Below are 17,457 nucleotides of genomic sequence, written 5' to 3'. Positions count from 1 at the left end.
CACTCATCCATTCAGTCATTCAAAACAATTCTGGCCAAGTTGAGAATCCAGCAATTCAGGTCTCTGCATCCTCTCTGCAAACGGTTAACTTACATGTAGCCTTTTGGCAATTATTTCTGTTATTATTAGTGTATGTCTAAATGTGAAAATGCACCTGCAGAACCAATAAAGACTTTAAAATGATATTTTGATTGCAACACCTCCCAAACACTTTAAATATTCTTAAGTGACCTTAAAGGATGGACAGTCAAATCAATCGAGGGGAAGGACAGTACTCTATCTACAAATCATGTCATCAGTATCAGGTAGTCTTTACTCCATTCCTTTAAGATGACACTATCAGTGCCTGGTACAATGCCAAGGACCATACAGTTACATGTAGGCTGCTGCTAATTACTGTTAATTGCAATTGGCTTCTGTTACTTGTTTTACATACTTGCACATCTTACTGATATACTGGCGTAATTGAGCTTTTTTTGGCTTTTGACTTGATCAATTTCTCTTATTCAGTATTGCTCTTGGCTTTGTCCAAATCACCCAGACTGATAAGTTCAAAGCTGGAATTTTGTAACTTATTTTCATAGAAAGTTTGCCATAATTGCACATCTTACATATTCTGATGTAATGAGCTTAAACAGTTTCTTCATATACATGTTCAGCAGCAGTATCTCCTTTTGTGCAAGGTTTCATTATATCCTATTTAAGTATTTACAGCTTTGGAATTACGTCCATTGACAAGGATATTCTCAACAAATCATAAAAGCAAAACAGTTCATACTTCATGATATAGCCAACACTAGGACATGCGCAAAATGCTTTTTTCTGCCATTATGTATGAGATATTATTTATTAGCAGTTTAATATCATATTTTGAAGTACATGTATGTCATCTACTTCTAATATGGACACTCAAATGACTTATCATCACTGTGACTTCAGTAACGCAATTCCAAGACTGTTTTACTCGTAAGCTTTTAATTGTCTTTGTGGTGAGGGTACGTAAAATTTTCACCTGTATCCTTAAACGTAATTTCTATCTTGTTGAAAGAAGCTAACCATTGTCTTCCTCACACGAGGAGGAAATTGTAGTTTGGGTTCTGGGGATTTCATTGATACATATCGAGCCGTTTGGCTGTTTACCTTTGTCTGTTCAGTGGAGATATGTGTATGTACTTATCTAAAGCCCAGTCTGGCTCTTCTCCAATACAGTTGAGGTAGGTAGACAAGAAGAGGATTCCACAATGAGTATAAGGTGTCAGGATTTGAGAGAGCGCAGTGCTTTGTTTTGTGAGCTGTGGACAACAGGAGCAGAAAATGCTGCTGAACTCGGCACGATATGGCCGAGGATCGTGCACGTTGAAGTCACAAGGGATTAAATCTTAAGCCAGCTAAATGCTATAGAAAGGAAAAATCTTGCTGTTTTGCACATGCATGCAGTGCAGTTCGTGAAACCTATAGATTCTGCTGTTTTGAAACTGTTCTGGATGACGTAAATGTCAAAACAGGCTTATTCTGGACATTTTGTTTTGGTGATGGTGAAATGCGGCTGTTATATTATAGACTTGAGAAGAAATTATATGATTTTTTTTGTTTTGTGTCTTTGAAGTGTTTCATCATCATTCTGTCTGTATTGCTGTATGGATGTAAAAGGAGATGAAATTTACCATTATTTTCCCACATACAATCTTGCATTTTCTTGTTTGCTTGTCAGCATCGTTATCGTTGTTGATTGAAATAATAAAGTCACCATCCACCAATGCGGTCACTGTGAGTTCAAGTCCAACTCTTGCTGGCTTCCTCTCCCGCTGTACGTGGGAAGGTCTTCTAGCAATCTGCGGATGGTTATGGGTTTCCCCACGGGCTCTGCCCGGTTTCCTCCCACCATAATGCTGGCCACCGTGAAAATATTCTTGAGTACACTGTAAAACACCAATCAACTAACTAAATAAATAAAAACACCATCATTTTGTGGAATCAAACAATTGTCTGTCTGTCCAATTGTTTACATCTGTTGCCTCCTATTTTGAGATTTTTGAGAATACATATATAGGCCCTATTGACTTCATTGCTCCAGACCATGCACTAATGAGAAATTTCCTACCCAGGCTGTCTATCAGATTCATCTTGTCTTTGACACGCACTTTGTTTGGATTTCCAACAATGCATGCATTTTAGACAGAAATTCAGCGTTCAATACAAGTACAGTTGGGTCTATTGTTTCGTAATAAGATGAAGAGCATGCTTTCACATCTTGGTTACAAATGGTGTCGCTGTTTGTTGTTGTGGTTTTTCATCAAGTAAATATGTGCATACTGTATTTACTGCTATTACAAAGCTGTTGACTTTTGCCGGTACGTCATTTTGTACTAGATGTAGTGAAAACAGCAATTCAGGTATGTTTTGTCCAAGTAAGTTGGTTGGGTTTATTTTAGACTTTGTACTTATACAAGATGGAATGAGCACATAAGGCAGATGTGTTTTGTCAGAGTAAGTTTGTTAGTTTTATCTCAGACCTGTTGGGTGTAGCTAGAGTTTAGGCCTGTTTGTAGGTCTCGGTGCTTATAGACGTAAGGTTTCAAGGGTTTCAGTGGTAATTCTGTAGAATTTCCCCACCTCAGAGATGATGTGTTTTCAAGAGTTGTCAGTCAGAAAAGCGCTAAAACATTCATGTAGAACGCCCCCTGTTCACTGTATTGCGTTTAAAGAGCATTCTAAGAAGCTCATAGCATTGTGATCGTTTCCAGTTTCCAGATCCTGATTTTAAAGAGCTGCATGTAGGTGCCTTTTGGCAGGGTTTATATAATAACCGTGGTGTTTATGTTGTCTTTTTCTTGTTGCAGCAAATGTGCCTTTCTTTTTTGAGTGTCTACTAAGGGCTTTGTTCTTTATATTATCTATCTCTAACCTGACAGCCATTCTGGAAAGAACACTGACCAGAAACTGTGACCTTTGAACCTCTCTAAATGTCAGAGGTCAACTCTCCCTCTACAGGTCCTCAGTTAGACCAGTATACATATGCTAGTGATGTTAGCTGTGATGTTTAGCAGTGATCAGAGCGGCTGTGGGACACCGGAGGGGGAGATTAGGTTTGTTTTTGTCTGTCTTTGGGCCTCTTACCTCCAGGGTTTTCCTGCTGTCTTCAACTTTGAAGGTTGAGGGTCATCATTTTGTGATACTTATCTTTTTGTAAATAACAGTGTTTGGCTAGCCTTATGTAAGGGATTGCAGTAGAAAGTATGAAGTTGTGATAACTTGCATTTTCCCAAAGGCGCATTACTCTGTTCTTATACAATATTGTGTTTCAAGAAATTTCCCATTTATGTTGATGTGCATGTATCAACAGAAAGCAATAAATGTCCAACATTTTTTTTATTTTATTTTTTATTTCCATTTTCACATGGAGAATGAAAGTATTCCTTTCTGATATACACCAAAACACCATCTGTTATGCACCTCATCACTGTCTGCAAATAGATGCTGGATATACGAGTTTTATTTTGGGACTCTCTTATACTTGTATGTGTTTTGCATCAGGGTTGTTTTACCCAACAACACATTCCAAGAATCTAGGTATTTGCTAACAGCTGCTTTTCTTGTGTGTGGAGATAATTCTAGAGTGTTAGTGTTAAATGTTTTATCATTTGAGCAATGTGCTTGGATTGCCCTGGGGGAATTTTGGGGACAGAATAATCACACCTCTCTCAGCATGGTAATCTTGATAAATGTATTTTTAAAAATAAATATTAAAACTAGTATCAGTGTAAAGAGGCGTCTTATCATAATATTGTGGTGTTTCATTTTGGTTTTTTTTTTAGAGAAAAAAGCTCTATGTTTCATGAACATTTTGAGACAAGTACATGTAATTTGTATGTCTGATTTCCCATTGCCATGTCTGGTGTCCTGAACATTGTGTTCCATTGAGGCAGCACTATATGTGTCAGCATTGGGTCTGACCTACTACAAGTAGGTCACCTTGTTGATATGACCAAAATATAGGTGAAAATGACATTAATTTTAATCAAACAAACAGACACATCCAACCTACCTGTCGTTTATTTATTTTACTGGAGTGACATAGAACAGTATAGAACAACATAGGAGAGAAGAGAACACTGAAAGGGTGGCCTAGCAGTCTAAGGGAATTACATCTTTATGCTAACTACTACATATTTAGGACTACTGGCAGTGAGATAGGTTCGAAGAATACAGTGCTTTGTTATTTGTCTTATTTCCCTGACTTGTTGAGTGAGATTGAGTAAAAGGGGGTGGGGGTTTGGGATGGGGTAGGAGGGAGATTCTGCTGACGTGTGAAATTCCTGGGTTATTTACTGTCAGGTACACACAACACACCTCTACATGAAGAAGCCTCATCACTATCAGTGCACTGTGTGTGTGTTAGCTAACTGACTACTGAAGGTGTTCTGTAGCTAAGATGTGATAAGCTGACGCAGCGATTATGCGTAAAACATAAACTCTCTCACAGTTCAGGTTACCTCGCTGTCTTTTTTGCCGTCACAGCAAATTGCAGACTGTGGTATGGGAATGGGCATCTATCTTGGCTGCGTGTTGTGAAACAGTTTCTTCTACTGTAGGCGAGTCTTTTAGGAAGCGTTGAATTTCTTCAATTTCTTCACTGTAATTCTTCAACATTTTCACATGTTTACAACATGTTCATATGCCTGTGTTCTGATGGCAGTATTCTATGCAGGCTGATAAAATGAGATATTTTGTGAAGCCCTAAAATTGGCCAATCCAATCAGTGAAGTTCTGTCTCCAAAATCAAACTATAAATGTGAATAAATTAAACTGAAAGTGAAAAGTTTGGGGATTTAAGGTATTGCTAAGGCCCTACATGTACATGGAAAGATATTCTGTGCTGTAATTATTAAAAAAACTTCAAACAAATTGATGGGTTTAGCCACACGTATCTTGGTAACAAAAATCTAAAGTGATTTGAAACAGCGAGTATGAAAAGCTGGAGAAATGATATTGGACATGGATGAATTTCAACTTTATCAGATGTAAAACTGAATGTTTTGTAGAACCTGTATGCATACACCTGCTGTGTTGAGTGCAGTGTAATATAACACTTGAGAATGTTCTGAATTAAGTTTGCAAAGTTCCAACTGTGTGAAAAGCTCAATTAGATCCGATCTTGTATAGTGTGAGAGAGAGAACTGCAATTTGCAGTGTTTGTATGACTTGGTGAAATACGCTCTGTCTTTCGTACTTAGACCTCTGGCTGGGCAAAGTGCAACATTAAAAATATTCCTGGTCTGTTTTAATCATGCTCCGCCTCTCTGACCCCCCCCCCCCCCACCCCCACCCACCCCAACCCACCACCACCACTAGGGAAAACAGCAAGTTAAGACATGAGGCATGTAATCTATGGTAACATTGTATGACTCGGTGATCTGTTTAGATGAGATTTTTTCTCAGATTTGATAGAGCTTATGCAATGAGCCAATATAGATCTGAGGCCTCTGATTTCAGGGCACATTGCCAAGAGCATTTACAATTGCCTAAATAGACTTTTGTGTGACCAGAATGAATTTTCTGCCTGTTTACTTTGTGAGGAACAGATTGGAGTTGTGAGTGAATGCAGTAATTTATGCGAAGGTGCATGATGCTTTGGTTGTTCTTTTGAAATACTGTAATAATACCGTGATAGGAAAAAATATGAAATTAAACCTGAAAATTCTTGTCTGCAAGGTTTACTAGTGAAAGCATGTTAAAGGGTTTTCATGTGAAAGTTAAAGGCTGATTTATTAGAGAAATACCTACATTGTTCAGTTCATTTTAGAACAGTAAAATATTGCAAAACTCTACAATCTGTACAGGTACTGCAAGAAAGATACAACAGTTTGCATTATCCTTAATTAACATACCCTAATTCTTCAACCTTTTCAAACGCCTGTGCAACCTATAATTTGAGACATTCTTGGAGAACTATAGGGTGTGGAGAAATAATTTGCACAGTTTTATGAAGCTTTGATCTTTAATGATGCAAACAAATAAGTTTTGTTTTCAAAATAATTGCCTGCATAAATCCCGTAGACAAAAGTGCTTTTGTGGTTGAAAAGATCGAAGATTTACAATACATGTAAATGTACTTTTGGCTGAGATAATAAAAGGTAAGGACATGCTCTCAGGACAAGTACATGTAGAACTTGTTTGTCTCTTGTTGTCTTGATTATCAGGTAAATACTGTTATTTGATAATCGCACAAGCCAAACATACAGATATGATCTTAGTTTATTCTGACAGGTATGAATGCCGTGTTTTCTTTCTCGCTGGAGCGTGATAATTGGGGGTAATAGTTGGATTTATTGTGTTGGCTCAGTGTCAAGGGCTTCAGTTATTTGACTGTTGACTCAGCTCTTCTTGATAACATCACAGACTCTGTTACAACAAAGTTGTGAATGAATGAAACTTGTTTTGGAGTAATATACCCGTCTTTGTGAAAACACTTGCCTGTCTGGACAAGAGTGATATTTGCCCCAAGGTGTGGTAAATTTTCTAATGATTTATTCAGTTCTATGTGCTAGTCCTGCATCAGTAGCAAGAATAAACTTACATTGTGATATATGGTAATTATTGTGTTGAAAAAACTCAAGTTTTGTTTTCTGTATTTTTCTCTTTACCATATATGTAATCCATATGATGTGGGGATCCAAGTTTTATTGAAAAAAGTTCTAGCTCTCATATAAGATGTACATGTGTGCTCCCAAATCAAACTGATCAAAATGTATTTCAATAAATCTTTATTTTTCCCCCCAAGTTTTATGTGCATGAATGATTCACCTATTTTGGTGTCTGTTATTGTAGGTGATTGTGTTTAATTCGTCTTATTTCTAAGATTTAATAACATGTGTCTGCTTATTGATTATATTTAGAGAGATGTATTTTTAATATTGTACACAGTTCCTTAAAAAGTTGTTGCAAGTTTAAAAATATCATCTTTTTTGTATATCCGAACATAAATTTTGTCAGTGGTACATATTTTTGTATCAGAAGTTGCTTTATACTCCTGATTTGTGTGTGAAAAAGCCTAAGAAATGGAGGAGAGACTTGCCATATGCTGACATGTTACCTCTCTACACCTGAGTTTGTGTGTTCTGGTATCAGGTATAATCTTTGGTAGATACAGTTTTTCAAGGGCTGTAAGCTGTTAATTTTTCTGTACCTGGTCACTTTGAGGTAAAGATTGCAATCAAACACCTGAGAACACCTGTTGATCGGTGACAGGTATTAACTGATAAGGTCTGGACAGTGACAATCACATGGATGAAGTCTGTAGTTTGCCGTGGATCGCTGTGTGTGAAAAAGGGTACAACTATCAAAAGTACCCAGGTGTATACATGTAGCTCTAGACACTGAAGCCATCTCACTGTTTGTTGGCCTCGTTAACTTCACCTGGCTTTACCTGAGAGTCGTGGACCTGAGCGGGCAGCAGACCGGCAATGTTTGATGTTTTACCTGGCCCCCAGGTGAAGCTGTCAACAAATCGCACAGCGTATCCACACAAGGTAAATGGCAAATCACATATTAGGGGAAATTCTCTCAATTGAAGGGGCTGCCTTGTAGGTCTGGATTTCCAGGCATTGCACCTGACATTTCACCCGGATTGTACATGTGAGCAGGCCTCTTATTTCCTTAAGAAGGACAGGCTAATTTGGTAAGAAAGCTCCAAAGTTGCTAGTGATACTAGGATTGGGAATTCTCACATTTTGTGCTCGGATTCTTCCCCCCCAAACTTTCACACGCTTGGAAAGATGATGTGACAGGACATGTGATCAAACTGTTGGATTAGCAGCTAAGATATAAGTATGCTTTGTTCATGTCGTTTGTATGTCTCACTATAAGAAAAGTACTTGTATCCAGGTGGGAGCGAGATGTAGAGATCTGAATTTTGTATAAGAACAACAAAATGACTTTTGGCAAATAGAGTTAATTGCAGCTTGCATTATCCAGGATTAATATAGGTTTTAGACGACTGGTTTTGTCTTCAATCGTGAGTGAACAAGAACAAGAGCTTAGCATCATTGCATGTCAAATGTCAGGAGTATAGCATGTACATTTTCAAGCAGAATTGTACCAGATTGTACTGTGAGTGATAATTCGACTGGGAAGTACTGCAGGCTTGCTGTTAACACTGTCGTCATTGTGCGTTAATTGTTGACTTGTTCAAATCAAATCTGCCTGACCTCCAGACCCAGGTGAAGGGCTCAACCCGAGTCTATAGGCGTTACCTGTTGTTTTAACTCGTTAGGATTAATCCAGGTAAATCTGCAGGATCACGATTTCAGCTTACTTGTATGGTGCATTCAGGAAATTGGAGGTGTTGGAGGGGGGGGGGAGAGGTTCTAATGAAATTATATGTCCATTCGGCACTATTCAAGATATGTTAATGTCTTTGTTAAATCAGCTATCGGAGTCCCTTTCCTTATGCTACTAAACGTAAGGTGCACACATATATCACGGCAACATTTTTTCATTTCGCCCTAGAAGTTATTGTACTTTGTAAAAGTAGTTATTTGCACTCTACAGGACTGTCATAGGCAAAGTGTTGCTTGAATTATGTAATTCATGTTCCTAGAGTCAGGCTGTGTGGGGCTATTAACTGAATAAGTTTTGTCAAAGTAGACATGATTGAAGGTTATAATTGTAAGGGCTGCAACTATGATTGAATTGGATTGGATTTATCATATTTGAGTTCAGGGATGTATAGATTCGTAGTTGAGGTAAATATCATTGGAATATTCTGTGATAACAGCCTTGTTGTTGGAGTGCATTTCAGTGTTTTTTTTTTTTTTTTTTAAATCTATCCTTACGTGTTGCACATTTGAAATGTGAGAATCTGAATTGATGACAAAATTGACTTTAGTGATTATTAATAATAAACTTGATTTTATATTGTCATGGACTTTGTTCGTGGGTTTAGTGTATAAAATGCCCTGGGCGCTGTGTTTTCATGCACAATTTTTTGCTGATTTCAACTGGGTAGCCAACAATGTCGTCGTAATAGATGTAAATGCATGTTAATGCATTTTGGAGCAGATCCAGAAATACTGACAGGTTGTCACACATCACATCCACTGCAACAGTACTCCACGTTTTCCTGAATCATCATATAGCCATCATTGATCACCTTTGTCGTGTGCGTGTGTTTGTTGGCATCGACTTTCTGGTCTGGCACGTGCGTGAAGGGCTGTCCTTGTGCGGGTGAATCTGCTGCGGCTGTTCCGATCTTGGCAATTGTCTTTGAAGGACATGAGGATTTTGTTTATCGTACATATCTATATCTGACCTGAGGCCTATTCGCATATCATAACCCCACTGACACAGATTTCCGGCATCTCAAAGTTGCTGGAGTTTTGGACAGAGACTTGCGCGTTTGTTTGATAGGGGTTTTGCGTAGATCCTCGCATGCAGAAATTGATGTGTGACTCCCTTACAAAATCGCTTCTTGAAATCCTACCTCAACAAAATGTGGCCCAGTTCTAATTTTGTGATCACTTGGCAGGTGCATACATATCTTCAAGACTAAGCTGTTTTTATCCCAGGTTTGTGAAATACATATAGATCAGGCTTCAGGGTGATGCAAAAGGGTTTTGAGAAAGTCTTACACCGAGGTCTTCCACCCCTTTGTAATAATTACCGCAACACGCCCTGTATCGTAGAGATTTTCGTTCTTGGGCTGTAAACTTCTTTGTTTGGGACATCTGCTTTGTCAAGGACTGCTCTTAAATAATTCATTCTAAACTACGTTATGGTAATTTCTCCATGGAAATTGAATATTAGTGGAACGAAGGCTTTTACATTAAACTGTTAAATTGCATTGAAGTTTTGGACCAGATATATTTCATTGTTTTGTGTTTAATGTGTGTTTGATGTGAGGATGAATCCCTCAGGGGGAGGATTGCTCTAACGTTATATGCACGTTTGGGAAAGTTAATCAGTAACTTGCCAAAGGTCAGTGGTTTACACAAGACACCATTTTCCATTTCCCTTCTCCCATGTAGCCATTGGCTGTGTGCAAATGAACAGTATTTGAGGATGACTTTAAACAACAAAGAAACTCCCATTGTTAACTGAATGCCTACATCTCTGACTGATAAACTTCACATCTTCACAAGCAGTAGGGGCCTCCGTGGCTCAGTCGGGTAGCGCGCTAGCGCAGCGCAATGACCCAGGAGCCTCTCCCCAATGCAGTCGCTGTGAGTTCAATTCCAGCTCGTGCTGGCTTCCTCTACGGCCGTACATGGGAAGGTCTTTCAGCAACCTGCGGATGGTCGTGGGTTTCCCCCGGGCTGCACCCAGTTTCCTCCCACCATAATGCTGGCCACCATCGTATAAGTGAAATATTCTTGAGTACGGCATAAAACACCAACCAAATAAATAAATAAATAAATCAAAAGCAGTACATTTTCAGTATCATTAGAGCATTCTTGGTATTATCTGAAATATGGCCACCATTTTAGTTACGAAAAAATTGCATTGAAGAACAGCTTGTGGATGTATCAATCAACTATTGTACACTATAGTCCTCTGTCCACACATTTAAGTTTCAAAAAGCCGTTGCACTTTTTGGGAATATTTAGCCTTATTTTTAATCAGTATTCAATCACCTGTAGCTGGCTACTTCTCTGATCCAATCAGTGTACTTACCTGGTGATTTGGATCCACAGAGGGATGTCATTGTTTACTGGGATAACACTCGACAGCTTCACTCTCTTAGCACCAGCGTTTTTCAGACCTGTATCCCTAAGTTAGGAGAGTAATCCAGCATGGTTTGTGAGGGCCTTTAGAACAGAATCTGGGTACAGCGACACACAGATATCTGTTTATACGTAGCCTAATACCCATTTGAGGTGGGCTTTAGGTAGACAGGTCTAGATTTTCTGCGCACACAACGGAAGGGATCTGTATGTAAGCATGTGTACATTTACCAGCATACATACAATTAATTTTGAAGGCCACTTTGATCAGTGTCAATATTGTTATATTGTGTAACCAGGTAATAGCATTGGCAACATTGTCTATACATGTATATGTCCTTAATTCATATTGTTTAGTGTCTTTCCTTCTTTTGTTGTGTACTTTTCATACCTTTGTGCAAGAAACTACATAATGTACATGTATTCTGTAATGTTATTCTGAAATTTTGTGTAATTGACAGAGGGTAGCATTTTGATGGTATTTATAAATGCATGACAATGGCTAGTTTTTTTGAGAAAAAAAAAATTCAAAATCAGTATGTAACATAAAATTTGCATAAAATGTATACATTAATTTTCATCATGACGACCTGATATAGTATCTTAGCAATTAGTATGCCTTGTTTTATAATATGGATTTATTGAATTAAGAGTTTTGTTAAAAGAAATTAAATCATTTTTTTTGTTTAATATTTTTTTCATTTACAAAGTTCTACATATGTGTAAACACATGTTTTGCCTATTTTATAATTGTGACAATGATCTCCATCCCCTCTTAACAAACAGATTTTTTTGGATGGAGTGAAGGAGAATTAATTTTATTGAGTGCCAGGTGACCTATCTATCATTCACCAGATATGTTTACATAGAACTTGGCCCAAATTTATGATGATGTATTTGTCTCAAACATCTAGTCATTGTAACTTGTCCAGCGCTTACTCCATGTAATTGACGTGTGTTTGGGAACTGCAGAATATTTGAGTCTTCTCCCTGAAGTTGTTATCTAGAGCTCTCTATCAAGCAGGTGCACATATTGATCCTGTATTTTTTCCTTCATTTTTTCATGTTTTTCAAACATAGCAATTTTGTGCAGGTTTTTGGCTAGTGTTTGTTAATCATGACACTGTGGCCTTGACAAGGACGTCTTTCTGCTAGCTTCAAGTCTGATCAAATTTGTGACTCGACTAGTTAAAAAAAAAAAGAAGTCTTGTACGCAGGAATAGACCTCTTACATGACAGTCAAAGAGCACGAACTTTAAGGTTAGAAAGGTCGTGCACATTTTACCAAATGTGACGTTCCCACTGTGTCTGTGTGAGTAATCTAGAATTAAGGCTTAATCACTAAATTGTTTTTCTTTTTTGCACTTGTGCAATCAGATTTTGTGGGAAAGCTGTGCCTCTGTTCGTTACTGATTCACATGGTATTCATCATATAATTGTGTGTATTTGTACAAATTGAAGGTCTACATAACGTGCATAATTTTAATAACAAATATTGTTTTTACATGTTATTGGAGTCTTATGAGAAGTAGATAAATTACCTTGGTATGTGGCCAAAAATATATAAAACACGAAACTCCCTTAACTGTTCAAGATTTTCTTTCATTGTACGTATTCAATCCTGGCCTCGGGATCGCAAAGGGATCTTAGACTTAAGTTAAAACTTCAGTCATTAAATTTTGTATGTTCCTTGCCATTATTTATTTTAGCTGAAATTTGTTGGACAATAACTTAGCGAGAATTTACATCGTCAAGCAAACTTTTGACCTTGTTACTTACAAACCAACAATTTTGATGTGATTTGAAATTTTGTCTAAAGTCTAAGATGGCTTCATGACCATGGGGTGGGAACTACAATGTACATGTATGTCGTTAGCGTTGATTTCCGTGCCTGTTTAAAGGTAGGATACGTGTAATTACACAGAAAGTACACGGACTCTTTTTTTTATATGTGCATGTAATTTATTTGTAGGGTTTATTGGTTGATTAGGCTTACGTAATAATCTAACTTATTTTTTGTTTTATTTCACCCCATTTAAATGTAGCAGAAAACGAGGAAGAAAAATGAGTGTAAGGTTTTTGTAGGACAATTATAGTCTCTAATCGCATATTCTAAATATATACATGTATATGGCCCCAACAGTTGTGGGTTTTTACTGGGTTAATTCTTTCATTCATGTTCTTTAGTCTTCATGATAAGATTTTTGTTGACTGCATACAGGGCTGGCCGAAATACAAGAAAGCTAAAGAGGACGTAGAAACTTAAGTGCAACTCTCTTTAGTGTGGGATTTCTATACACTAGATCCATGGGCAGGGGAAACAACTCTTGACAATCAATATGTTTGATGCCTGTCTAGAGCGGAGTTTGCTGTGTTAAATTGGATTCTCCTGCAAACCTACAAGTACTTGTACTTTGTATTTGAACCAGATTAGACTCACCTGGTCTTAATCACAAGTGTTGTAATCTCTGAAATGACAGTTATGCGTTGCCGGATCGTTTTTACCAGGATCTCACCGATTTTTGTTTTTCAGACTTGAGTGAAAATCGACACTATGAACCCGAGCACGGATCTCTGAGGATTCGTAAACGTGAGTAGTTTTGTTTGCTGTTGTTGGCTTTTGTTTACTGACGTTTCTTGATTTGTTGGTTTTCTGTTTTCTGTGTCATTACAATTCATCTGTCGACCGACACAACCTTGGTTACCCTGGCTTTGCACCTGACACAATTCTTCATCAATTGAACGAATTTCACAGATAAACAACAACAAATCTGGGGAAATCTTTTTGTTACAGGTGTAGGGTTGCCACAGTCATGAAAGAAGAAACTGAATAAAGAAAATGAATATTCATGAATACATGTAACTGTCCCAGTCATGATTTGTAAAGAATACAAGGCATGAATTTTTATATGAAAATTTTAAAGGAAGTCATGAAAGTGATTTATATTTTCCCATGTCTGAACATCTACTTGTATGTGCTAATGTCAGTATTATGACATGTTCATTGTGCAGTTTTACGAGTAAGAGTTGGATTTTTCACTTTTTTATTAATCCAGGTGTGAAAAGGTGTGATATTCTTGTGTTCAGATTTTGTCATTTCTTGCAGTTGGAGTTGTTGTCAGATTTGATCGTGAATAAAGTCATCGATGTTTGATTGACATGTTCATTGTGCAGTTTTACGACTAAGAGTTGGATTTTTCACTTTTTTATTAATCCAGGCGTGAAAAGGTGTGATGTTCTTGTGTTCAGATTTTGTCATTTCTTGCGGTTGGAGTTGTTGTCAGATTTGATCGTGAATAAAGTCATCGATGTTTGATTGAAAATATATGGTAACACTGATGTCACTGATTGTTCCTACGTTTGAATTAAACAGTCAGTGTTTTGTGAACCAATTTCGTAACAGTTTTACACTTTGCCATCGTGAACATTTCATGCAAGTATGGTCTGAGAAAATCAGCCAGTAATGACTTTCGGTCTCTGTGCAGACTTCATATCAGGTTACATTGTCACGTGTGGAAAGATTGTGTAAAAATAGGTTTTAACTTCCTCCTTCAATTTTTTTTGTGTTACCTTAACTCCCATGATCCCATCCCGATGCTAGGCGAACTTGGTTTTTAAAGGATCCCTTGGTGAGACGCCTGTAGGTAAAAAAAAATATCAAAACACCTGCGCACAAGTTTTCAATGAAGTTAAATTTGTTTGCAGATTCAAGTAACATATATTTAAGCAAACATGGGGAAAACAATTTTGTCATGCATGTACTCAAAATTGACTGCTTTGCAGAGTGTTTCAAAATTTGGAGAGGACAGCTTTTCGTTATTGTGCATGTAGATATTTCCTTTTGGGGGTGCATAATGTTTTACTTATCTGTCGGGGCTGCTTTGAAAAAAGAAGTCCCTACTTTCCATATGACAGTTAAACCTGTTGTAGTCCTTCTGAAAAACACAGAATGTTGTGGAATGTAGATCAGGCATTTGCCAACAAGTGAAATCCTGTTAAATGATGCACTTTGTAAATCAGCTTTGTTTGCGAGATTGCTCATTGGGATTCTTCATATCCTTAAATGTAATCGTTTATTTCTGAAATTGAAATGTTGGGTGTTTGGTGTTTCCAGTCCATTCAAGTGCACTGTATGCCTCATGCATAAATCAAGAGACAGTTGAACTACAAGGAGAGTTTAGCCTGCTGAACTGTAATCTTGACATAAGCCACGCCCGTTTTGTTGATTGACAGTCCTATGAACCAATGTATTCAACAATGGCATGACCATACGTCTAGTGCAAGGGGTGGGCATAATCAAGTTGATTGACATATTTAGCTCTTTGTATCTCCAGAATGGATGAAAGGCAATAAGTTCAAATTGAATTCCATTCAAGTTGAGATGTGAAAAGGAAGTGGCATATTGCACTCATGCATGTTTTATTTTTTGTACTCGCAATTTACATACGCTACGGACTTCAGACTGTACAGCGCAGTGGTTGCAGATGGCACACAAATAATATGCTCTGTGTATTCAAAACAAACTTTTCCTTTTACACAGGAAGTTAGGAAGTGTGAAAAAAAAAATGTATTTTTCTTTAACGTAAAGAAAGGCATGCTTTGGTGGATGTCAAAATATTGCACAGAGATGTTTGTTCTCTGGTCATGTTCCTTATGTAGAACAATATTTGTTTTCTCAACAGCTTCTATCATTCGCAAATTACGGGTTTTCGAAAAAATAAAACTTGGTTGTAGTATATTGTTATACAAAACCAAAAAAAGCTACTTGTATGTATTGACCAATGTACAAGGGGGTTCGATAATTTCATATTTTGGTAAGCTTTAGCAACAGGATTTGAAGGTCAATATTATTGTTTTAACTGAAAACTTCTAGAAATTATGTTAAATCAAGCTGTCTGTGGAGATGTATCATTTTTTTTTTTTTTTTTTTTTCCTTCTGTGTAGATTTAAATAGTTTGAGAACTACAAGAAATTCAGAAGCATTTGAACATATATTGACATCCTGATGCATTCATGTGCACAATTCTATATGTATTTACGATTTTTTAAATATTACCCTGGCTCCATTTACTCCTAAATGTATTATATGGTGTTTGCTGAGCAGGTGGAATTCTGTATATCATGTAGGAAAAGTTGATCAGTTGGCAAGCTTGCTTGCTGACGGCCAGAACCAGTTTACTCTGGGCACTCTGGCCTCACACACCCTTGGAAATAACCACTGTCATGCTGTCATTCTTCCATACATAGGCACCAATCACTTAGTAAGTGTACCCTACAATTTCGCACTAAAATTTTTAGGGACAAAGAAGTGTCATAAAATGGCACTGAAATTTATAATTCTCCTGTAGGATATCAGCCTACCTTTCAAATACACCTCAAATTTTAATACCCTAATTTCTCAACCTTTTGGCATATGAAAGAGCAACTTTTAGTGCAATTTATGAATATTTTTAATATGATTTTTTGGAGACAAAACGACATTGACTGGATCTGGCAACTTTTCAGGGCTTCCCAGTGAGAATAATTTTATTAGTCTACACAGTATATTGCCTTCATAATATGCTTGAATAAACACTCGAAAAGGTTGAAGAATTACAGTAGACAGGATATAGCTTACATTGTGACCTCGTACACTTCTTTCTAGATAACGGAAACATACTTGTCTAGAAGTAATGATGTCTGCCAAAACCTGTCCATTTGCAGATTTAATTGAGCTTGGCACCTGCTAATATATGAATACTGATATAGACTTACTAATTAGCTGACCTGAGACAATTGCGTGTTAATCCGTCATTATCTTCCACATGCTCTAGCCGGTATTTATTATTCATCTCGACCTCTTTGCGCTCTTCTTATCAGATATGTCTGGCCAATGTGTAGAATGTGTTATGGATTATATTGAGGTATTCGTTTCACAGCTGACGGATCCGGATAACCATTAATGTCTGGCACATTTGAATAGCTTCTGTCCTCTTCTTGGTAGATTTTCTTAATCTGCTTAATGATGGAGAAGCTGTTATTTCCAAAAATTTGAAAGATGTGAAATGAAGATGTAGCGTACAAATCTGTATATAAACACTGAAACAGTCACAAGATATGGTATACAACTTGTGCAAGTCAGAGCATGTTTCTGAAAAAGTATGGATTTTTTAGGCAACGTAAATATTACCATATATGGAATTAATTTAAGAAAAAAAAATTAAAAAAGCATTAATTTAAACATCCACATGTTAATCCATCAGAAGATATCTGGTATGAGAGGTATATTTTTGATTGTGTTTTTATTTTGTGATTTTTTGTTTTTGTTTTTTTTTCTTTGCCTTCCATCTTGTCAGGGAGAAGCTTTCTATTGAATTATTGCATTGCTTGTATCATCAAGCTTGATTACGTTTATTCATATTCATTGCTCAAACTGTAAAGTTCTTTATTGATTTTTCTGTGACAAATGACTGATAAGTGTGACAGTATGGCAACTGAGAATACAGCAATTCAATATTTTTTTTTATGAATTTGATATTCATAAAAACACAGTTTTTCTTTTCTGGATACCTGAGGGAGATGACTGAAGTTTTAAACTTGATGCATAGAGGCCCATTTATGTTGAATTTATCATTCAACTACATGTTGGATCCCTTGTCATACATGACTCCATGACTGTGGTTGAAGATAAATGGCTTCTGTTTCTGATAGATTTTCAAGTGACAATTTCAGAAAGTATCCAGATCATCAGTTTTTC

At 37.0% G+C, this 17,457-nt stretch overlaps 1 protein-coding gene across 6 annotated transcripts in view; it reads left to right on the top strand.

Moving 5' to 3' along the window:
* The window catches only part of LOC135480082 (ras GTPase-activating protein nGAP-like), a 258,043-nt gene that overhangs the window by 105,038 nt on the left and 135,548 nt on the right, over window positions 1-17,457 (top strand). For all 6 annotated transcript variants that reach the window (XM_064759830.1, XM_064759829.1, XM_064759828.1 and 3 more), the window contains one exon: window positions 13,255-13,311. In XM_064759830.1, coding sequence (XP_064615900.1) covers window positions 13,255-13,311 — 57 coding nt within the window. The remainder of the gene's footprint in view (window positions 1-13,254; window positions 13,312-17,457) is intronic.

Source organism: Liolophura sinensis, chromosome 13 (genome assembly GCF_032854445.1).
Source record: "Liolophura sinensis isolate JHLJ2023 chromosome 13, CUHK_Ljap_v2, whole genome shotgun sequence".
Lineage (NCBI taxonomy): Eukaryota > Metazoa > Mollusca > Polyplacophora > Chitonida > Chitonidae > Liolophura > Liolophura sinensis.
This window is presented reverse-complemented; position numbering and strand designations above follow the sequence as displayed.